Raw genomic sequence first — 18,783 nt, 5'->3', positions numbered from 1 at the left:
GAATTCTCTTTTGAGAGTCTCATTAATTTAATAATATAGGAAGCTTTTTAGAGGAAAAAGTTTGATGATTTAATGCTATCCTCTCAGTGTTTTAAGGTGAAAGTGAATGTGAAAGTCGCTCAGTCATGTCCAACTCTTTGTGACCCCAATTTTCCAGCTGAGAATACTGGAGTGGGTAGCCTTTCCCTTCTCCAGGGGATCTTCCCAACCCAGGGGAAGATTTATTTTATTTTAAAAATAAATATGATTATTTGTTTTTTTTTTTCAGGACATATTTTCAGGATATCATGAATTGGTGATATTCAAAATCTTTCTTAAGTAGAATGAACTTAGTTACTATTCAAATGGTAGTGCTTTCTCAGCTGTTTGCACTTGTTATTTAGTTTGGAGGATTAAGCATACTATAAAATCCAAAACTACAGACTTGTTTTCTTAATGTGCTTGTTTATTCTCTGCAACATGAGAGAAGGGAATATAAATAAAGTTTTGTACATAGTAGGCACCCAGTAGATGCTTTGGAAAGAAATAAATGAACTAGGTTTTTTCATATCATTTTTTATCTTTCTGCAGGTTACAGAAAAATCTATATCCTATCAAAACTTATTTTTACTATAGACTGTGGACATACTATTATTTATCAGTTTGATTTGTGTTTCTCAGTTGATATATACAGAAGAGAGCCAAGCACATAAGACCTTCCCTTTTATCCATAAATACTTTTTTAGTCTTTATTGATCATTACTTTAGATGTTTAAATAGTGAGAACTTGTCCTCATGAGAATAGTTTTCTTTTTAACATTATTTAAAATCTGCTCTTTGGAAAGTTTCTTAAATATTCAGTGTCAGGAAGTAAGTCTTTTTGTTTACTGAAACCTGTCATAAGGAAAATGTTAATAGTTTCCTTATAGCTGCCTTAAAAAAAAAAAAAAAAAGGTTCTTTGAGAAGAGCATTGTTTCTTCTCATAGAGGTAATCAAAAGTAATAGAGGGCTATACTCATTGTGCCTAAGGAGACAGAGATTACTTCATGGAAAGAGTAATTTAGACGGGGTCATTAAGAATGTGTTGGATTTGTATGGGATGCAAATGGAGAAAAATATGCAGTACAATAAAATACCCCGAAGCTGAAATAAGCCAGTCCTTTTCAGGTAATATATAGTCTGGTTGGAGAAATTTGAAGTCAGATTGTGGAGGAAAGTCAGTCTACTTCCTTTTGGATCACCTATTATATGACAAAGCTTAATTCATGTCACTGAAACTGAAGTAAAACTATAGATTAGGGTAGTAAATATTTTAATATAAGTTTTATCAGATTATATATTCCTTAATGCTGCATAGACACTATTTTGCTTCAAAATGAATAACTTGAAGAGAGATTACATTTTGGTGTATTTCAAAGAATTTGAAGTTTCATAAATGAAAATATTAAAAAATTATTTTCATAGTAATCCCTATAACCAAAAAAATGTGTCAATTTTTAAGCTAGTGAAGTTGAACAACACAAGGAAACTGTAACCATTGGTCTGAATCATCATTTAGATGATTCATCTTGCCACTGTCCCCTCCACAATGACCTAACTGAAGCCGAGAGTTGTACTCTTCGGCATAAAGTAGATCAGAAATCCTCAAGCTTCTGAGTGTATCAGAATCATCAGGAGAGCCAGTTAAAATACACACTGCTGGTCCCCAGGCTTAGATATGATAGGGCCTGAGAATTTGTTTTAGTAGCAAAGAATTACATATGATAGGGCCTGAGAATTTGTCTTAGTAGCAAAGAAAACTAAGTAATTATCTGAAATGATTATTAAGATTCTTCTTCCTTTTTAAAATCCTTTTTTATCAAGTTTTTAAAACTTTTTATTGTATATTGGAGTATAGCCAATTCACACTGTTGTGATAGTTTCAGGTGGACAGCAAAGGGACTCAGCCATATACATACATACATATATATGTATGTATGTATCCATTCTCCCCCAATCTCCCCTCTCATCCAGGCTGCCACATAACATTGAGCACAGTCCCTTGTGCTGTACAGTTAAGTTCTTGTTGGTTATCCATTTTAAATACAGGAGTTTGTTCCTGCCCATCCCAAATTCCCCAACTATCCCTTCCCCCAGTTTTCCCCCCATACCCATAAATTCATTCTCTAAGTCTGTGAGTCGGTTTCTATAAAGGGTATCATACGATATTTCTCTTGCTCTGTCTGACCTACTTCACTCAGCATGATAATCTCTAGGTCCATCCATGATGCTGCAAATAGCATTATTTCATTTCTAATGGCTGAGTATTATTCCTTTATATATCTGTACATCTTCTTTATCCATTCCTCTGTTGATAAACATTTAGGTTGCTTCCTTGTCTTGGCTATTGTAAACAGTCCTGCAGTGAGCATTGGGGTGCATGTGTCCTTTCAGATCATGTTTTTCTCCAGATATGTGTGCAGGAATGGGATTTATGGGTCACATGTAGCTCTATTTTTTTTTTTTTTTTTTTTTTTAAGAAAACTTCACACTGTTCTCTATAGTGGCTGTACCAGTTTACATTCCTACCAACAGTGTAGAGGAGTTCCCTTCTCTCTACACCCTCTCCAGAATTTATTGTCTGGATTTTGATGATGGCCCTTTTGACTGGTGTGAGGCAATGTCTCATTATAGTTTTTATTTTTATTTCTCTATTAAACAGCAGTGTTGAATAAATTTTCATATGCCTCTTGGCATCTATATGTCTTCTTTGGAGAAATGTCTATTTAGGTCTTTGGCCCATTTTTTGGTTGGGTTGTTTTTAAGATGTTAAAGCCCCATGAACTGTTTGTAAATTTTGGAGACTAATCAATTGTTGATTCCATTATTTGCAGCAATTTTCTCCCATTCTGTGGGTTATCTTTTTGTCTTCTCTGATTTCTTTTGCTGTACAAAAGCTTTTCAGCTTAATTAGATTTCTATTACTGTGATTTATGTCAAAGAGTGTTTTGCCTATGTTTTCTTCTATGAGCTTTATACTGTCTGGTCTTCAATTTAGGTTTTTAATCCATTTTGAGTTCATTTTGTGTATGTTGTTAAAGAATGTTCTAATTTCATTTTTTTTTTTACACATAGCTGTCCAGTTTTTCCAATTTATTGAAGAGACTGTCTTTTCTCCATTGTATATTCTTCCTCCTTTGTCAAAGATAAGTTGCCTACAGATGTGTGGGTTTATTTCTGGGCTTTCTATCCTGTTCATTGATCTACATTTCTGTTTTTGTGCCAGATTCATACTATTTTGATGACTGTAGCTTTGCAGTATAGTCTGAAACCAGGAAGCCTGATTCCTCCAACTTCATTTTTCTTTCTTAAAGTTGCTTTGGCTCTTCAGAGTCTTTTGTGTCTCCATACAAATTTAAATTTTTTTTCTAGTTTTATGAAAAATACCACTGTAGATTGCCTTGTGTAATATAGTCATTTTGACAATATTGATTCTTCTATCCAAGAACATGCTATACCTTTCCATCTGTTTGTGTCATCTTCAGTTTCTTTCATCATTATCTTACAGTTTTCAGAGTACAGGTGTTTTGTCTCATTGGGTAGGGTTATTCCTAGGTATTTTTTACTTTTTGAGGCAGTACTAAATGTGATTGTTGCTTTAATTTCTTTCTAATCTTTCGTTGTTAGTATATAGAAATGCAGCATATTTCTGTGCTCTAATTTTGATCCTGCAACTTCACTAAATTCATCGGTGAGGTGTAGTAGCTTTTGGTAGCATCTTTCGGATTTTCTGTGTATAATATCACGGCATCTGCAAACAGTGACTGTTTTTCTTTTCCAATTTAGATTCCTTTTATTTCTTGTTCTTCTCTGATTGCTGTGGCTAGGATATCCAAAATTATGTTGAATAAAAGTGGTGAAATAGATATCCCTGTCTTGGTCCTGATCTTAGAGGAAATGTTTTTAGCTTTTTGCTGTTGAATATGATGTTAGCTGTAGATTTGTTTTATATGGCCTTTATTATGTTGAGGTATGTACACTCCGTGCTCAGTTTCTGGAGAACTTTTATCATAAATAGTTGCTGAGTTTTGTCAAAACCTTTTCCTGCATCTTTTGAAATGATCATGTGTTTTTTTCCTTCAATTTTTTGATGTGGTTTATCACACTGATTTGAGGATAGTGAAAAATCCTTGACTCCTTGGGTTAAATCCCACTGTTCATGGTGTATGATTCTTTTAATGTATTGTTGGATTCAGATTCCTAGTATTTTGTTGAGGATTTATGCACCTGTGTTCATCAGTGATTTTGCCCTGTGATTTTCCTTTTTTTGTGATATCTTTGGTTTTTGTGTCAAGGTGATGTGGACTCACAGAATGAGTTTGATAGTTTTCTTTCCTCTGCAATTTTTTGGAACAGTTTCGGGAGGATTATTGTTAGCTCTTCTTGGAATTTGCCTGTGAAGTCATCAGGTCTTGGACTTTTGTTTTTTGGGAGTTTTTAAATCACAGTTTCAATTTCAGTGCAGTGATTGGTCTCTTCATATTTTCTGTTTCTTCCTGGTTCAGTCTTGGGAGAATGTACCTTTCTAAAAATTTGTCCATTTTTCCCAGGTTGTCCACTTGGCATACATGTTGTTGCATACTTGTTGCTCTTACAGTTTCTTGTAAGAGTCTCTTATGATCCTTTGGCTAAAGGTTTATCAATTTTGTTTATCTTTTCAAAGAACCAGATTTTAGTTTCATTGATCTTTGAATTTTTTTATTTTTGGTCTCTGTTTCATTTACTTCTACTCTGATCTTTATGATTTTTTTCCTTCTGCTAACTTTGATTCTGTTTATTATTCTTTCTCTGGTTGCTTTAGGTGTAAGGTTAGGTTGCTTATTTGAGATATTTCCTATTTCCTGAGGGATGATTGTATCATTGTAAACATCCCCCTTAGAATTGCTTTTGTTGTATTCTATAGGTTTTTAATTGATGTGCTTTTCATTTTCATTTGTTTCTAGGTATTTGATTTCCTCTTTGATTTCTTCACTATTTTTCTTGTAGTTTATTTCTAATCTCATAGCATTGTGATTGGAAAAGGTGTTAAGATTTCAGTTTTCTTGATTTTACCAAGGCTTACCTTGTTGCCCAGACCGTGGTCAATCCTGGACAATGTTCCATGTGCACTTGAGAAGAATGTATATTATGCTGTTGGATGGAATCCTATTTAAATATCAATTAAGTAGGTCTGGTCTAATGTTTCATTTAAGGCTCTAACCTTACTGATTTTCTGTTTGGATGATCTGTCCATTGATGAAGTGGGGTGTTACAAAGAACATGAGAGATTCAAGGAGAAAGAATAAGTAGAGGTATAAAAAACAATAAGTACAGTTTTGAGATTGGTTCCAGTTAATTATTAAATATTCAAAAGGAAAATTAAGAATAACTCTACACTATATACTATTAATTTCAGCAGTATATATTCTCTTTAATCCAAAAAATTGTCTTCACCTACAATTATAAAAATATTTCCATGTCTCTAATGCAAATAGACTTCCCTGGTGGCTCAGATGGTAAAGAATCTGCCTGCAGTGCAGTAGACCCAGGTTCGATCCCTATGTCAGGAAGATCCCCTGGAGAAGGAAATGGCAATCCACTCCAGCATTCTTGCCTGGAGATTTCCATGGACAGAGAAGCCTGGTGGGCCTCAATCCATGTGGTCGCAAAGAATTAGAAATGCAAATAACAGGAAAATTTAATTAACACCTCTTATTAGCAAGAAGAGATAAGAAAGCCTTCTTCAGCGATCAATGCAAAAAAATAGAGGAAAACAACAGAATGGGAAAGACTAGGGATCTCTTCAAGAAAATGAGAGATACCAAAGGAACATTTCATGCAAAGATGGGCTCGATAAAGGACAGAAATGGTATGAACCTAACAGAAGCAGAAGATATTAAGAAGAGATGGCAAGAATACGCAGAAGAACTGTATAAAAAAGATCTTCACGACCCAGATAATCACGATGGTGTGATCACTGACCTAGAGCCAGACATCCTGGAATGTGAAGTCAAGTGGGCCTTAGAAAGCATCGCTACGAACAAAGCTAGTGGAGGTGATGGAATTCCAGTTGAGCTATTCCAAATCCTGAAAGATGATGCTGTGAAAGTGCTGCACTCAATATGTCATCAAATTTGGAAAACTCAGCAGTGGCCACAGGACTGGAAAAGGTCAGTTTTCATTCCAGTCCCAAAGAAAGGCAATGCCAAAGAATGCTCAAACTACCACACAATTGCACTCATCTCACACACTAGTAAAGTAATGCTCAAAATTCTCCAAGCCAGGCTTCAGCCATATGTGAACCGTGAACTTCCTGATGTTCAAGCTGGTTTTAGAAAAGGCAGAGGATCAAATTGCCAACATCCACTAGATCATGGAAAAAGCAAGAGAGTTCTAGAAAAGCATCTATTTCTGCTTTATTGACTATGCCAAAGCCTTTGACTGTGTGGATCACAATAAACTGTGGAAAATTCTTCAAGAGATGGGAATACCAGACCACCTAATCTGCTTCTTGAGAAATTTGTGTGCAGGTCAGGAAGCAACAGTTAGAACTGACATGGAACAACAGACTGGTTCCAAATAGGAAAAGGAATTTGTCAAGGCTGTATATTGTCACGCTGCTTATTTAACTTATATGCAGAGTACGTGATGAGAAACGCTGGACTGGAAGAAGCACAAGCTGGAATCAAGATTGCCGGGAGAAATATCAATAACCTCAGATATGCAGATGACACCACCCTTATGGCAGAAAGTGAAGAGGAACTCAAAAGCCTCTTGATGAAAGTGAAAGTGGAGAGTGAAAAAGTTGGCTTAAAGCTCAACATTCAGAAAACGAAGATCATGGCATCCAGTCCCATCACTTCATGGGAAATAGATAGGGAAACAGTGGAAGCAGTGTCAGACTTTATTTTTCTGGGCCCCAAAATCACTGCAGATGGTGACTGCAGCCATGAAATTAAAAGACACTTACTCCTTGGAAGGAAAGTTATGACCAACCTAGGTAGCATATTCAAAAGCAGAGACATTACTTTGGCAACAAAGGTCCGTCTAGTCAAGGCTATGGTTTTTCCTGTGGTCATATATGGATGTGAAAGTTGGACTGTGAAGAAGGCTGAGCACCGAAGAATTGATGCTTTTGAACTGTGGTGTTGGAGAAGACTCTTGAGAGTCCCTTGGACTGCAAGGAGATCCAACCAGTCCCCATTCTGAAGGAGATCAGCCCTGGGATTTCTTTGGAAGGAATGATGCTAAAGCTGAAACTCCAGTACTTTGGCCACCTCATGTGAAGAGTTGACTCATTGGAAAAGACTCTGATGCTGGGAAGGATTGGGGGCAGGAGTAGAAGGGGATGACAGAGGATGAGATGGCTGGATGGCATCACTGATTCGATGGATGTAAGTCTCAGTGAACTCTGGGAGTTGGTGATGGACAGGGAGGCCTGGCGTGTTGCGATTCACGGGGTCTCAAAGAGTTGGACACGACTGAGCGACTGATCTGATCTGTTTCTCTTTATACTTCCAGTCAGGAACAAAATAAGGTAGTTACAGTGAACATTAAGTTTGTTTTATATATACTTTGTTCCTTGACTATTTAACATCATAGATTTGAATAAGACACACTCCCTGAATTTTTTAAATATTTTCTTAAATTTCATGAAGTACATTTTAAAATCTCCTGAAATTTTAATTTACAGATATTAACTTTAAAAAGCCATTCTTTTTTGTATGAAGATGAATTTTCTTAAAATATTGATAGCCTCTTTTCAAAATACATTCCTCTTTGAACTTGCAATGTATAGTAATAGCTTCATAGTTAGATATTGCATCTTTTATGCCTTATAGTTATTAATCTTCTTCTTTGAGAATTTTCTTACAAGAAGGATAGAAATATACTCTTCATTTGCAGGCAGTGATGCAAGCTGACATTGGAATTCCAGTAACGCCTGTTATGAAATGAAGAAAAGTGGGACTAAGTTTCCTATTAAAAGCATTGAGCCCATTAAATAAACTCCATGTGATGGTTGATACCATTTGATACATGATTTATTAAGGGAAGCAGTTTTGAATCAGAGGTTCTTAAGATAGACTCTCTACTCAAGTGGTGAGTTTCAGTCAGATTTATATCGATAACAAGACATTATTTAAATGATTAAATAAAACTAAGAAAGGATTATCTGTATCTATGATATTATTAGCTTCTCATTTGTTTACCTTGTGAAGGGTAGAATGGGATTTGTCTAACAAACTATATAATAAGTGGTAATTCCAGGATAAGAATAAAGCAGAAAATGAAGATCTTAGCTTAGTTGAACAGAGGATACATGTTTAGTTGAAAGCAGTGAAACCTTTAACAGAAATTTTGATCATAAACTTTTCACCAAATCATGGGAAAACCAATGATACTGTACTCCCTTGAACATTAAGAGATTAGGAGATGTTGTATTCCCAGTGAGTATCAACTTTTCAAATTATTTATTTCCAAACCAATTTCTCATCTTTTTGGAATCATGGACTTCCCTTGGGAAATTGTTGGTCTATGAACTTCTGAAAGTATTAAGTTCACTGTGTTTAGAAACCCCCTGAAGCCCATTTTGAAATTCTGAAAAGGTGTTTTTCAATCATAAGTAATACATAAAACTATTTTTAAAAAATGAAACCCCCTGTGTTGACATGTTACAGTTTATAATCTTAAATACGTACAACATAAAGTCTGATATTAACTTATTATGCATCTACTCATATTAATACATAACTATAAAATAAAAACATTGATAGGTTAAATAATGTTACAAACTGCTGCTGCTGCTAAGTCACTTCAGTCATGTCTGACTCTGTGCGACCCCATAGATGGCAGCCCACCAGGCTCCCCCGTCCCTGGGATTCTCCAGGCAAGAACGCTGGAGTGGGTTGCCATTGCCTTCTCCAATGCATGAAAGTGAAAAGTGAAAGTGAAGTCGCTCAGTCGTGTCTGACTGTTAGCGACCCCATGGACTACAGGCTAGCAGGCTCCTCCATCCATGGGATTTTCCAGGCAAAAGTACTGGAGTGGGGTGCCATTGCCTTCTCTGAATGTTACAAACTAGCAAAATGTAATCCAGCAGTATTAATGTGACAGACAGGAATATTGAAACTAAATTATCACTTGCTAGTGTGAAGATACCCATAATATAGTATGAGTTCCAGTTTAGAATGCTGTTAATGTCCTATCCCATGCACATATTCTTATTGTACTTTACTTGAACTACTTCATGTTGTTGTTATTCAGTCGCCCAGTCATGTCTAGCTCTTTGCAACCCTATGGACTGCAGCATGCCAGGCCTCCCTGTCCCTTACCGTCTCCTGGAGTTTGCCCAAGTTCATGTTCAAATTGCAGTGGTGATGCCATCCAGCCATCTCATCCTCTGATGCCCTCTTCTTCTGCCCACAGTCTTTCCCAGTGTCAGGGACTTTCCAGTGAGTAACCATTCTCATCAGATGGCCAAAATACTGGGGCTTCAGCATCAGTCTTTTCTAGTAAATATTCAGGGTTGATATCCCTTAAGATTGACTAGTTTGATCTCCTTGCTGTTCAAGGGACTTTCAGGAGTCTTCTCCAACACCGCAGAATGAACACATCAATTGTTTGGCGTTCTGCCTTGTTTATGGTCCAGCTCTTACAATTGTACATGACCAGTGGCAAGACTGTAGCCTTGAGTATATGGACCTTTGTCAGCAGAGTAATGTCTTTGCTTTTCAACATATTGTCTAGGTTTGTCATCGCTTTCCTGCCAAGAAGCAATCGTCTTCTAATTTCATGGCTGCAGTCACCATCTGCAGTGATTTTGGAGCCCAAGAAAAGGAAATCTGTCACTACTTCCACCTTTTCCCCTTCTATTTGCTATGAAGTAATGGGACTGGATGCCATGATCTTAGTTTTTTTAATATTTAATCTTAAGAGGCTGTTTTGCTCTGCTTCTCACCCTCATCAAGAGGCTCTTTAGTTCTTTGCTTTCTGCCATTAGAGTGACATCATCTGCATATCTGAGTATCTGAGGTTGTTGATGTTTCTCCCGACTATCTTGATCCCAGCTTGTAACTCATCCAGTCCGGCATTTCTCATGATGTGCTCAGCATATAGTTTAAATAAACAGAGTGACAGCAGACAGCCCTGTCGTACTCCTTTCTTGATCTTGAAACAATCAGGTGTTCCATACAGGGTTCTAACTGTTCCTTCTTGACCGGCATACAAGTTTCTCAGGAGACAGTAAGATGGTCTGGTATTCCCATCTCTCTTAGAGCTTCCCACAGTTTGTCATGATCCACACAGTAAAAGGCTTTAGCTTAGTTGATTAAACAGAGATAGATGTTTTTCTGAAATTCCCTTGCCTTCTCTATAATCCAGCAAATGTTGGCAATTTGATCTCTAGTTCCTCTTCCTTTTCTAAACCTAGCTTGGACATCTGGAAGTTCTTGGTTTGCCTAATGCTAAAGCCTAGCATGCAAGATTTTAAGCATGACCTTACTAGCATGGGAGATGAGTGCAGTTGTCCCATGGCAAGTGCATTCTTCTTGGGAACTGGGATGAGAATTGACCTTTTCCTGTTGTCTTTTCCAGATTTGCTGACATAATGAATGTAGAACCTTGATGGCATCATCCTTTAAGGATTTAGATAGTTCTGCTGGAATTTCATTGCATTCACTAGCTTTATAAACAGCAGTACTTCTTAAGGCCCACTTAACTTCACATTCCAGAATGTCTGGCTCTGGGTGACTAACCACACCATTGTAGTAATCCAGTTCTTTAAGATATTTTTTATACAGTTCTTTTGTGTATTCTTTCCATCTCTTCTTGATCTCTTCAGCGTCTGTTAGGTCTCTGCCATTTTTATCATTTATTGTTCCCATCTTTGAGTGGAATGCTCCCTTGATGTTCCCAGTTTTCCTGAAGAGATCTCTAGTCTTTCACCTTTCAGTTTTTTTCTTCTGTTATTAAGCACTGTTCATTAAAGAAGGCCTTCTTGTCTCTGCATAGCTAGATTGAAATAGCTGCATTTGACTGGATATACCTTTCCCTCTCTCCCTTGCTTTTCCCTTCTCTTCATTCTTCTGCTGTTTGTAAAGCCTCCTCAGATAACGACTGTACCTTCTTGCTTTTCTTCTTCTTTGGAATGGTTTTGTTTGCCACCTCCTGTATAGTATTACGGACCTCTGTCCATAGTTTTTCAGGCACACTAGTCCCTTATATCTATCTGTTACCTCTACTGCAAATTCATATGGGATTTGATTTGAGTCATACCTGGCTGGCCTAATGTTTTTCCCAGTTTTCTTTAGCTTGAGCCTGAATTTTGCTATGAGAAGCTGATGATCTGAGCCACAGTCATCTCCAGGTCTTGTTTTTGCTGACTGTATACAGCTTCATCATTTTCAGCTACAAAGAACGTAATCAATTTGATTTCAGTATTGACCATGTGGTGATGTCCATGTATAAAGTCATCTCTTGTGTTGTTGAAAAAGGGTATTTGCTATGACTAGTGCATTGTCTTGCCAGAATTCAGTTATCCTTTGCTCTGCTTCATTTTGTGCTCCAAGGCCAAACTTGTCTGTTACTCCAGGTATCTCTTGACTTCCTGCTTTTGCGTTCAAATCCTCAATGATGAATAGAACATCTTTTTTAGGTGTTAGTTCTAGCAGGTCTTCAGAGTCTTCATAGAACTGATCAGCTTCAGCTGCTTCGGCATCAGTGGTAGAGGCATAGACATGGATTACTGTGATGTCGAATAGCTTGCCTCGGAAACAAACAGAGATCATTCTCTCATTTTTGAGGCTGTACCCAAGTGCTGCATTTCAGACTTTTTCGTTGACTAAGAGGGCTACTCTGTTTCTTCTATGGGATTCTTGCCCACAGTAGTAGATATGGTCATCTGAATTAAACTCTCCCATTCCCGTCCATTTTAGTTTGCTGATTCCTACAATGTTAGTGTTTATTCTTCCCATCTCCTGCTTGACCATGTCCAGTTTCCCTTGATTCATGGACTATTTCTGATTCCTATACAATACTCTTCTTGGCAGCATTAGGTTTTACTTTCATCACCAGACACGTCCACAGCTGAGTGTCATATCCGCTTTGGTCCAGCCACTTCATTCCTTCCAGGACTATTGGTAATTCTCCTCTGCTCACCTTCCGACCTGGGAGACTCATCTTTTGGTGTCATTTTTTTTTTTGGCCTTTTATACAGTTCATGAGTTTCTCATGGCAAGTATACTGGGGCAGTTTGCCATTCCCTCCTCCAGAGAATCATATTTTGTCAGAACTGCTTCATAACCTCCATTTATTCAGGATGCTGTAATATAGTTTTCAAGGTACTCTGCCTCTGTTGTATTAGCCTGCAACAATTAAAGTAGTCTTGCTGTTTGATACCAGCTCAGTCAAAAACACTGAAATCACAGGATGGTATTAAGTCGTAAGGTATCAGCCAGGTGATTTAGACTCTGCCTTCCTTAAGTCCAATATAGATCCTCACAGAAAAGAAGACACAAGACATGACAACTTTTATAAGGACTCTTGGGTTTCTTGAGGAAGAAATGTTTCTATCAATACCTTTTTTTAAAAGTTGTCTAAGCTCTAAATGTGAAATTAAGATGTCACTGGTTAAATAAATGCAAAATAGCCACATTGTATGCCCCTGTGTGCTAGATATTACCTGGGTTTCAGGATTATAGTAAAACTGAATGAAACAAGGTTCTTGATTGTAAGACTCTTAATGGTTCATTAAAAGTTTAGTGTTGTTGAGAAGGATGAGTGAACAAATAACTTCAGTATACACCTCAGCCTAAAGTGTTTTGATAGAAATAGGTAAGGTAGGAGCTTACCAAATGCATGCTGATTTAGACAGACCAGTGTGACTAATAGAAAACATTTTGCTAACCTGGTTCGATGCACGATACTGGATGCTTGGGGCTAGTGCACTGGGACGACCCAGAGGGATGGTATGGGGAGGGAGGAGGGAGGAGGGTTCAGGATGGGGAACACGTGTATACCTGTGGCGGATTCATTTTGATATTTGGCAAAACTAATACAATTATGTAAAATTTAAAAATAAAATTAGAAAAATAAAAAAATAAAAAAAAGAAAACATTTTGCTAACCTGTAACTGCCTTTGGTTTTTGGGGTGGGGAGACAAAACCACTTTTGGTTGTCTACAGGCTTCTTGCTAGCTTGCTATTTCTAGTTAGAATTCCTTCTCATCTCACCTTCACCATTTTTCATTTACTATAGTAGGAACACTCATTTAAAAAATTCTTATGAGACTCTTGGGAAGGAAGAAATTTTTCTCTGCCCTCCTAGTTTCTTCTGGTTGGTTTAAGAACTAAAATAACATGGGATTATTGACAGAGTTACAGAAGAAAAACTAAAGTTGACTAATGTATATATGGGAGAGATCCAGAAAAAATGTGAATAACTCATCAAAATGACTGAAGTCTTCACCCTAAATTCCATCCTCAGCTAAAGACAAAAGAGGATGTTGGAGATAGTGGTTTGAGATCTCAAAGGGGAGGAAAACAATTGACATGCAGGTAGAAAAGCAAATGTTTGGTAAATAAATATTTGCTGCTGCCACACAGAGACAGTGAATGGGACATAAAGAAGAATTTTTAACAAGCAAACTTCACCAGGTACCTCCCTGTCTAGGCACATAATTCATACTGTGATTAATCTATGGTGAATAGGTCCCTTCCTGGAACAGTCCTCTAACTAACATTTTTTTAGGCAGCTTTGGGGAAGGTCAAAGTTTCTTCCTTTTGAGATTTGATTGGTTTCAGCTCAAAAATAATCTTTATGCCAAAAAGGTATTTTAGAGTGGAGAGTTGTGCCACCCTTATAAGACTTTAACCAGCCCTCTGATTTTAACAGAATATTTTAAGCCTGGTATATCTTAAAAAAAAATAAAAGTAATGAGATAATTTTGATAAATGGAAAAACTGATTTCCAGTGCAATAGTTACATTAATGATAGCACAGGGAAACCAGATTTGCCACCCCAAAATGTTTCTGGCATTTCAAGCTTCAAACAGTCTATGCAAGCCCCTGGAAGCACATTTGACCTTACCCCTAACTCCCTGAAAAGTTTAGATATAGTACCTATGCCAAGAATAGACCATTCAGCAGAAATATCTGCAAAGAATACAGTTAGGTGTGATAGGTGAAACTCTCGGAGATTTAGAGTCCACTCTGTGTCCTGTTGTCTCTGCTGCTGCTGCTAAGTCACTTCAGTCGTGTCCGACTCTGTGTGACCCCATAGATGGCAGCCCACCAGGCTTCCCCGTCCCTGGGATTCTCCAAGCAAGAACACTGGAGTGGGATGCCATTTCCTTCTCCAATGCATGAAAGTGAAAAGTGAAAGTGAAGTCGCTCAGTTGTGTCTGACTCTTAGCGACCCCATAGACTGCAGCCCACCAGGCTCCTCCATCCATGGGATTTTCCAGGCAAGAATACCGGAGTGGGGTGCCATTGCCTTCTCCATGTCTCTGCAAGGCCTACCAAACATTTGTTTTCCTAACATTTGCTTTTCCATTTCCATGCCTTCCTCACATCTGTGTCAACCCTTCCCCAATACCCTCCTTGGTCTTTAGCTGAAGATGGTATTTATGGTGAAGGTTTCATCCATTTTGGGGAGTTACTTGGTTTTTCTGGATCTCTTTCATGTATGTACATGTGTATGTGTGTTTGTGTGCACATGTGCTCAGTGATGTCTGACTCTTTGTGACTCCATGAACTATAGCCCACCAGGCTCCTCTCTCCACGATATTTTCCAAGCAAGGATACTGCAGCAGTATTTTGTACCCCAGGACAAAATACTTCCTAACCCAGGGATTGAACCCACATCTCTTGTGTCTCCTGCATTGGCAGGCAAATTCTTTACACTGCGCCACTTGGGAAGCCCCTTTGGTTTTCTCCTCTTAATATGTCTCATATCAATACAAGTCTTAGACTAGCCAAAGAACCTAGGAAAATAGAAGATAATTTCTTCTTCCTGCTCAGTTACTCCTTTTTCTATAGCCATGGTACGATAATGTTTAAATCTCTGGTTAGTTGTCACTATGAGCATTCATTTTTGAGCTATTGTTTCTCTTTGTATATGAATTCCATGTCCCATATTTAGTATAGGTTCTGTCAATTCCAAATAGTATGCAATATAGTTTTCTTTACTGTTGTGGGAAAATAGTGCTAGTATCTATCTTGAACTTCACTTAAATTTAATATGCCTAAAAACTTTTTTATTACCTTTTGTTGGCAGTTTTGAAGTTCTTTCTCACTTTCAGAGTTTAATGTATTGTTTAGTTTAAGGTATTATTAAACTATTATTTGTTTATTAGTAGTAGTATTTACTATTAAACTGATAAACTAGAATAATGTTATATTTTAGTTTAATTTATTATTTAGCTTTTCTTTGTAAGAAAGATGCCTGAAAGTATTGCAGAAAATAAGATTGCTTATCTCTTTAATATTTAATTAACATATTGATATTTATTTTTGAACAGAATTCAGTATTTAAAGTTTAGAGTGATGACTGTGTACCAAGTACTGTGTTAAGTATTAGCTATATTATCTCTTTTCATTCTGCCAGGAGATAATTATCAGTATTAACCTGTTTTGTAGGCTAGAAGGTAAGGCTTAGAAAGATTATGTAAGCAAGTTTATCAGGGTCATGTACGTGATCAAGGGCAATATGAAGTGTTTTACTAAAGGGTCTTTATACTCCTGACTCAGAGGCCTGCCAGGGGATCACTGTTTCCTGAGAGTTTGTTACCACAACTGGAGTCAGTTCTGTGCCCATCTTTGTTTCCAACAGTGATCTAATGACAGTGTATAAAGTTCACAGATAACAGTGACAATGCTCAGAGAAGGGCATAGACAGAAGGGTAAGCTTAACATTTTAACTGGATAGAATCACTATCTAAAATACTTTTCGAGATGGCTGAAGTGTGTGAAAATTCAATACATGCATCTCAAGGAGAGTTTTTGGCTTGTGCCATTGAGGGAAAGAAATCTAACCTTTCCAAATGCATGATGGAAGAAAGGTTTTCACATAAAACAGGTCAGAATGTAATATAGGATAAATAAAAGTGGGCACGTTGCACTAGGGAAATTTTTGGTTGGCTTTTTAAATGAATCAGTGTCTTCATTCAACATTGAGTACTTACTATATGCTAGAAACTATTCTGAGGTTGGGAAAACAGGCCTAACTCCCTGCCTTAGTGGTACTTAGATTGTAGAATCCGAGGAGTTACTTTTAGTTTTTTAATGTGCCTAATTAGACCTACTTGTAAATTAAAGATGGTTTATGAATTCAGTGGTGAATCATTATCCAAAGTGAATCATCAGTGGCATTCTTAAATATCTGACCTATGAGTTTAGATGACGGCTCAAGGGTTTCTCTTCGTGGGCACTATAGTGTGTTCAGCCCTTGGCAGAGGTGAATACTATGCTTGGTTTCCTAGTCTGCAGCTAGTAAATGACCCAGTTAATTGTAAATGGTTTAAATAAAGCTAACAATATAATTTGAAATTTGGGAGATGTTTTTGAAGGTCAGGAGAATAGTGATAAGTTAAAGAGAAGCATTTATCTCAAGAATACTTAAAGAAATGATCCTCCTTTGGCATAAGAAATTTGCTACAGTATACTAATTTCTACTAATACTTTTGACAGTTGTCTAAGCTTTAGCCATTTTTGATTCTGGAGATCTAAAAGTGAGATTTTTAATTTTAAAATATTACCCTGGGATTTTAAGTATAGTTTTATCTGAAGGAATGTGGGCTTCAAGGAGCTAAAATATGCTCTGAAGGCTACTCCTAAGTCTGGGGTTACAGTATCAAACAATTTAATGGACTTCATCTTGAACTAATATTCTTTATGAAGAGACACTGCTTTACCAATTGTGAAATACATAAAAGATTCTGGAAACAAATGAGTTTCTTATCAACATCCAGGCAAACTCTTCCACATAGACTTTGGATATATTTTGGGTCGAGATCCAAAGCCTCTTCCTCCTCCCATGAAGCTGAATAAAGAAATGGTGGAAGGAATGGGAGGCACACAGAGCGAACAGTACCAAGAGTTCCGAAAACAGTGTTACACAGCTTTTCTCCACCTTCGAAGGTAAGTTGATTTGCTTGACGCACAGAATTTTGGTAAATTCATTTCACAAATCAAGAAAAATATTTGTTTAAATGTATTCCCTGGTGGTTCCATGGTAAAGAATCCACCTGCCAATGCAGGAGATGTGGGTTCAGTCCCTGGGCTGGGAAGAACCTCTGGAGAATGAAGTATTCTTGCCTGGGAAATCCCATGGATAGAGGAGCCTGGAGAGCTATAGAGGAGCTATATAGAGGCTCCTCTATATAGAGGCTCCTATATAGAGGAGCCATGGGGTCGCAGAAGAGTTAGACATGACTTAAAAGACTGAAACAATAACAATTCATTTTTTTAGCATCATTCTTTTTCAGAATGACACAGGCAGCAGTATTTGTTAACATATATTTGATGACTGTTTTGATAAGCAGTCTGATTTCAAAGGAAAAAGACAATTTCGTGCTTTCTCACTAATTATCTGACTGCTCAATCCCACCAAATCTCAGGGAGGTTGACATTACACGAGAATGAACCATTTAGCTAACTTGGAATGATTAGCTAGATAATTTTTATTCTTTAACACCTTTATCAGCCTTAGTTTTAGTTGTTCTTGAGGAGCATTCTGAGGTTTGTTAAATAATTGAATAAGTGTTGCATATGGTTTTCTCTGTCTTTAGTACCACATCAGTCATTCTTCTTTAAAAAAAAGCTATTAATTTTTTTCTCTATCCTTTTTTTCCCAAGGCCACTATATCTCTGCTTCCTTCATCCAAATTTACTTAGGACTGAACATCATGTGGAGAAGGCAATGGCAACCCACTCCAGTACTCTTGCTTGGAAAATCCCATGGATGGAGGAGCCTGGTAGGCTGCAGTCCATGGGGTCACTAAGAGTCGGGCATGACTGAACGACTTCATTTTCACTCTTCACTTTCATGCATTGGAGAAGGAAATGACTACCCACTCCAGTATTCTTGCCTGGAGAATCCCAGGGACGGGGGAGCCTAGTGGGCTGCCGTCTATGGGGTTGCACAGAGTCAGATACTACTGAAGCAACTTAGCAGCAGCAGGAATAGAACGTCATGTATCATCAGGAAAAAGATAAATTAAAAGTCATGTTTGTTACATTCAGGACTTGGCTCTGATGATTAGTCAAAAATGATGGATCATTTGACCCTAACTCCATTTTTAACCTAACTAACGCAAAATGAATATTCTTAGTCCACCGGAAAAATCCCAGCTCGGGAGACCACCTGTATTCTCTTCCAGGTGAATATATAACCAGTAGAAATGAGTTGCCTATGCATGTGGGCACTGTCTTTTCTGTCTTTGTAACTTCAGTTTATGGACACTCAGAATATGTATGTTGAATAAAATCCTTCAATATTTGTATGAAAATTCCTGCTTCATATCTTGAGTGAAGCCATGTTCCCAGGTGATATTGATGCTACTGGTCCCAGGTGAATGGCTGTCCTATATTAATGAGTTTCATCTTTGCAGTGGCTCACTACTTCACCGTTAACTCAGGCTCCACTGCTGTCACAGATTTTAATGTACATTTTACAGACAGCCACGTTATTATCCTTTGGGTGGTAGAGTGGCTCAGTTTTACTTTCTCGAAATGCTGAAAGAATAATGAGAAGATCAGTGCCTGATGATGCAGAAGCACTTTCAGAGA

General features: G+C 37.4%; 1 protein-coding gene across 8 annotated transcripts in view; it reads left to right on the top strand.

Annotated features, from left to right (window-relative positions):
• Nucleotides 1-18,783, top strand: part of PIK3C3 (phosphatidylinositol 3-kinase catalytic subunit type 3) — a 165,724-nt gene that overhangs the window by 130,131 nt on the left and 16,810 nt on the right. For 6 of the 8 annotated variants that reach the window (XR_015153420.1, XR_015153422.1, XM_086372256.1 and 3 more), the window contains one exon: nucleotides 16,965-17,133. The exons of 1 other annotated variant lie outside the window; for it this stretch is intronic. Coding sequence is in view for 4 of the 7 variants with exons in the window: in XM_086372256.1 (XP_086228382.1) it covers nucleotides 16,965-17,133 (169 nt within the window). In the remaining 3 variants the exon portion in view is untranslated. Of the gene's footprint in view, nucleotides 1-16,964; nucleotides 17,134-17,850; nucleotides 18,375-18,783 lie in introns of all 8 variants that reach the window. One more of the 8 variants, XR_015153419.1, reaches the window with a different exon arrangement.

The sequence above is a fragment of the Bos grunniens genome, chromosome 24, assembly GCF_055505025.1.
Source record: "Bos grunniens cultivar Pamir isolate PY7600 chromosome 24, Bosgru_T2T1.0, whole genome shotgun sequence".
NCBI classification, from domain to species: Eukaryota; Metazoa; Chordata; class Mammalia; order Artiodactyla; family Bovidae; genus Bos; species Bos grunniens.
This window is presented reverse-complemented; position numbering and strand designations above follow the sequence as displayed.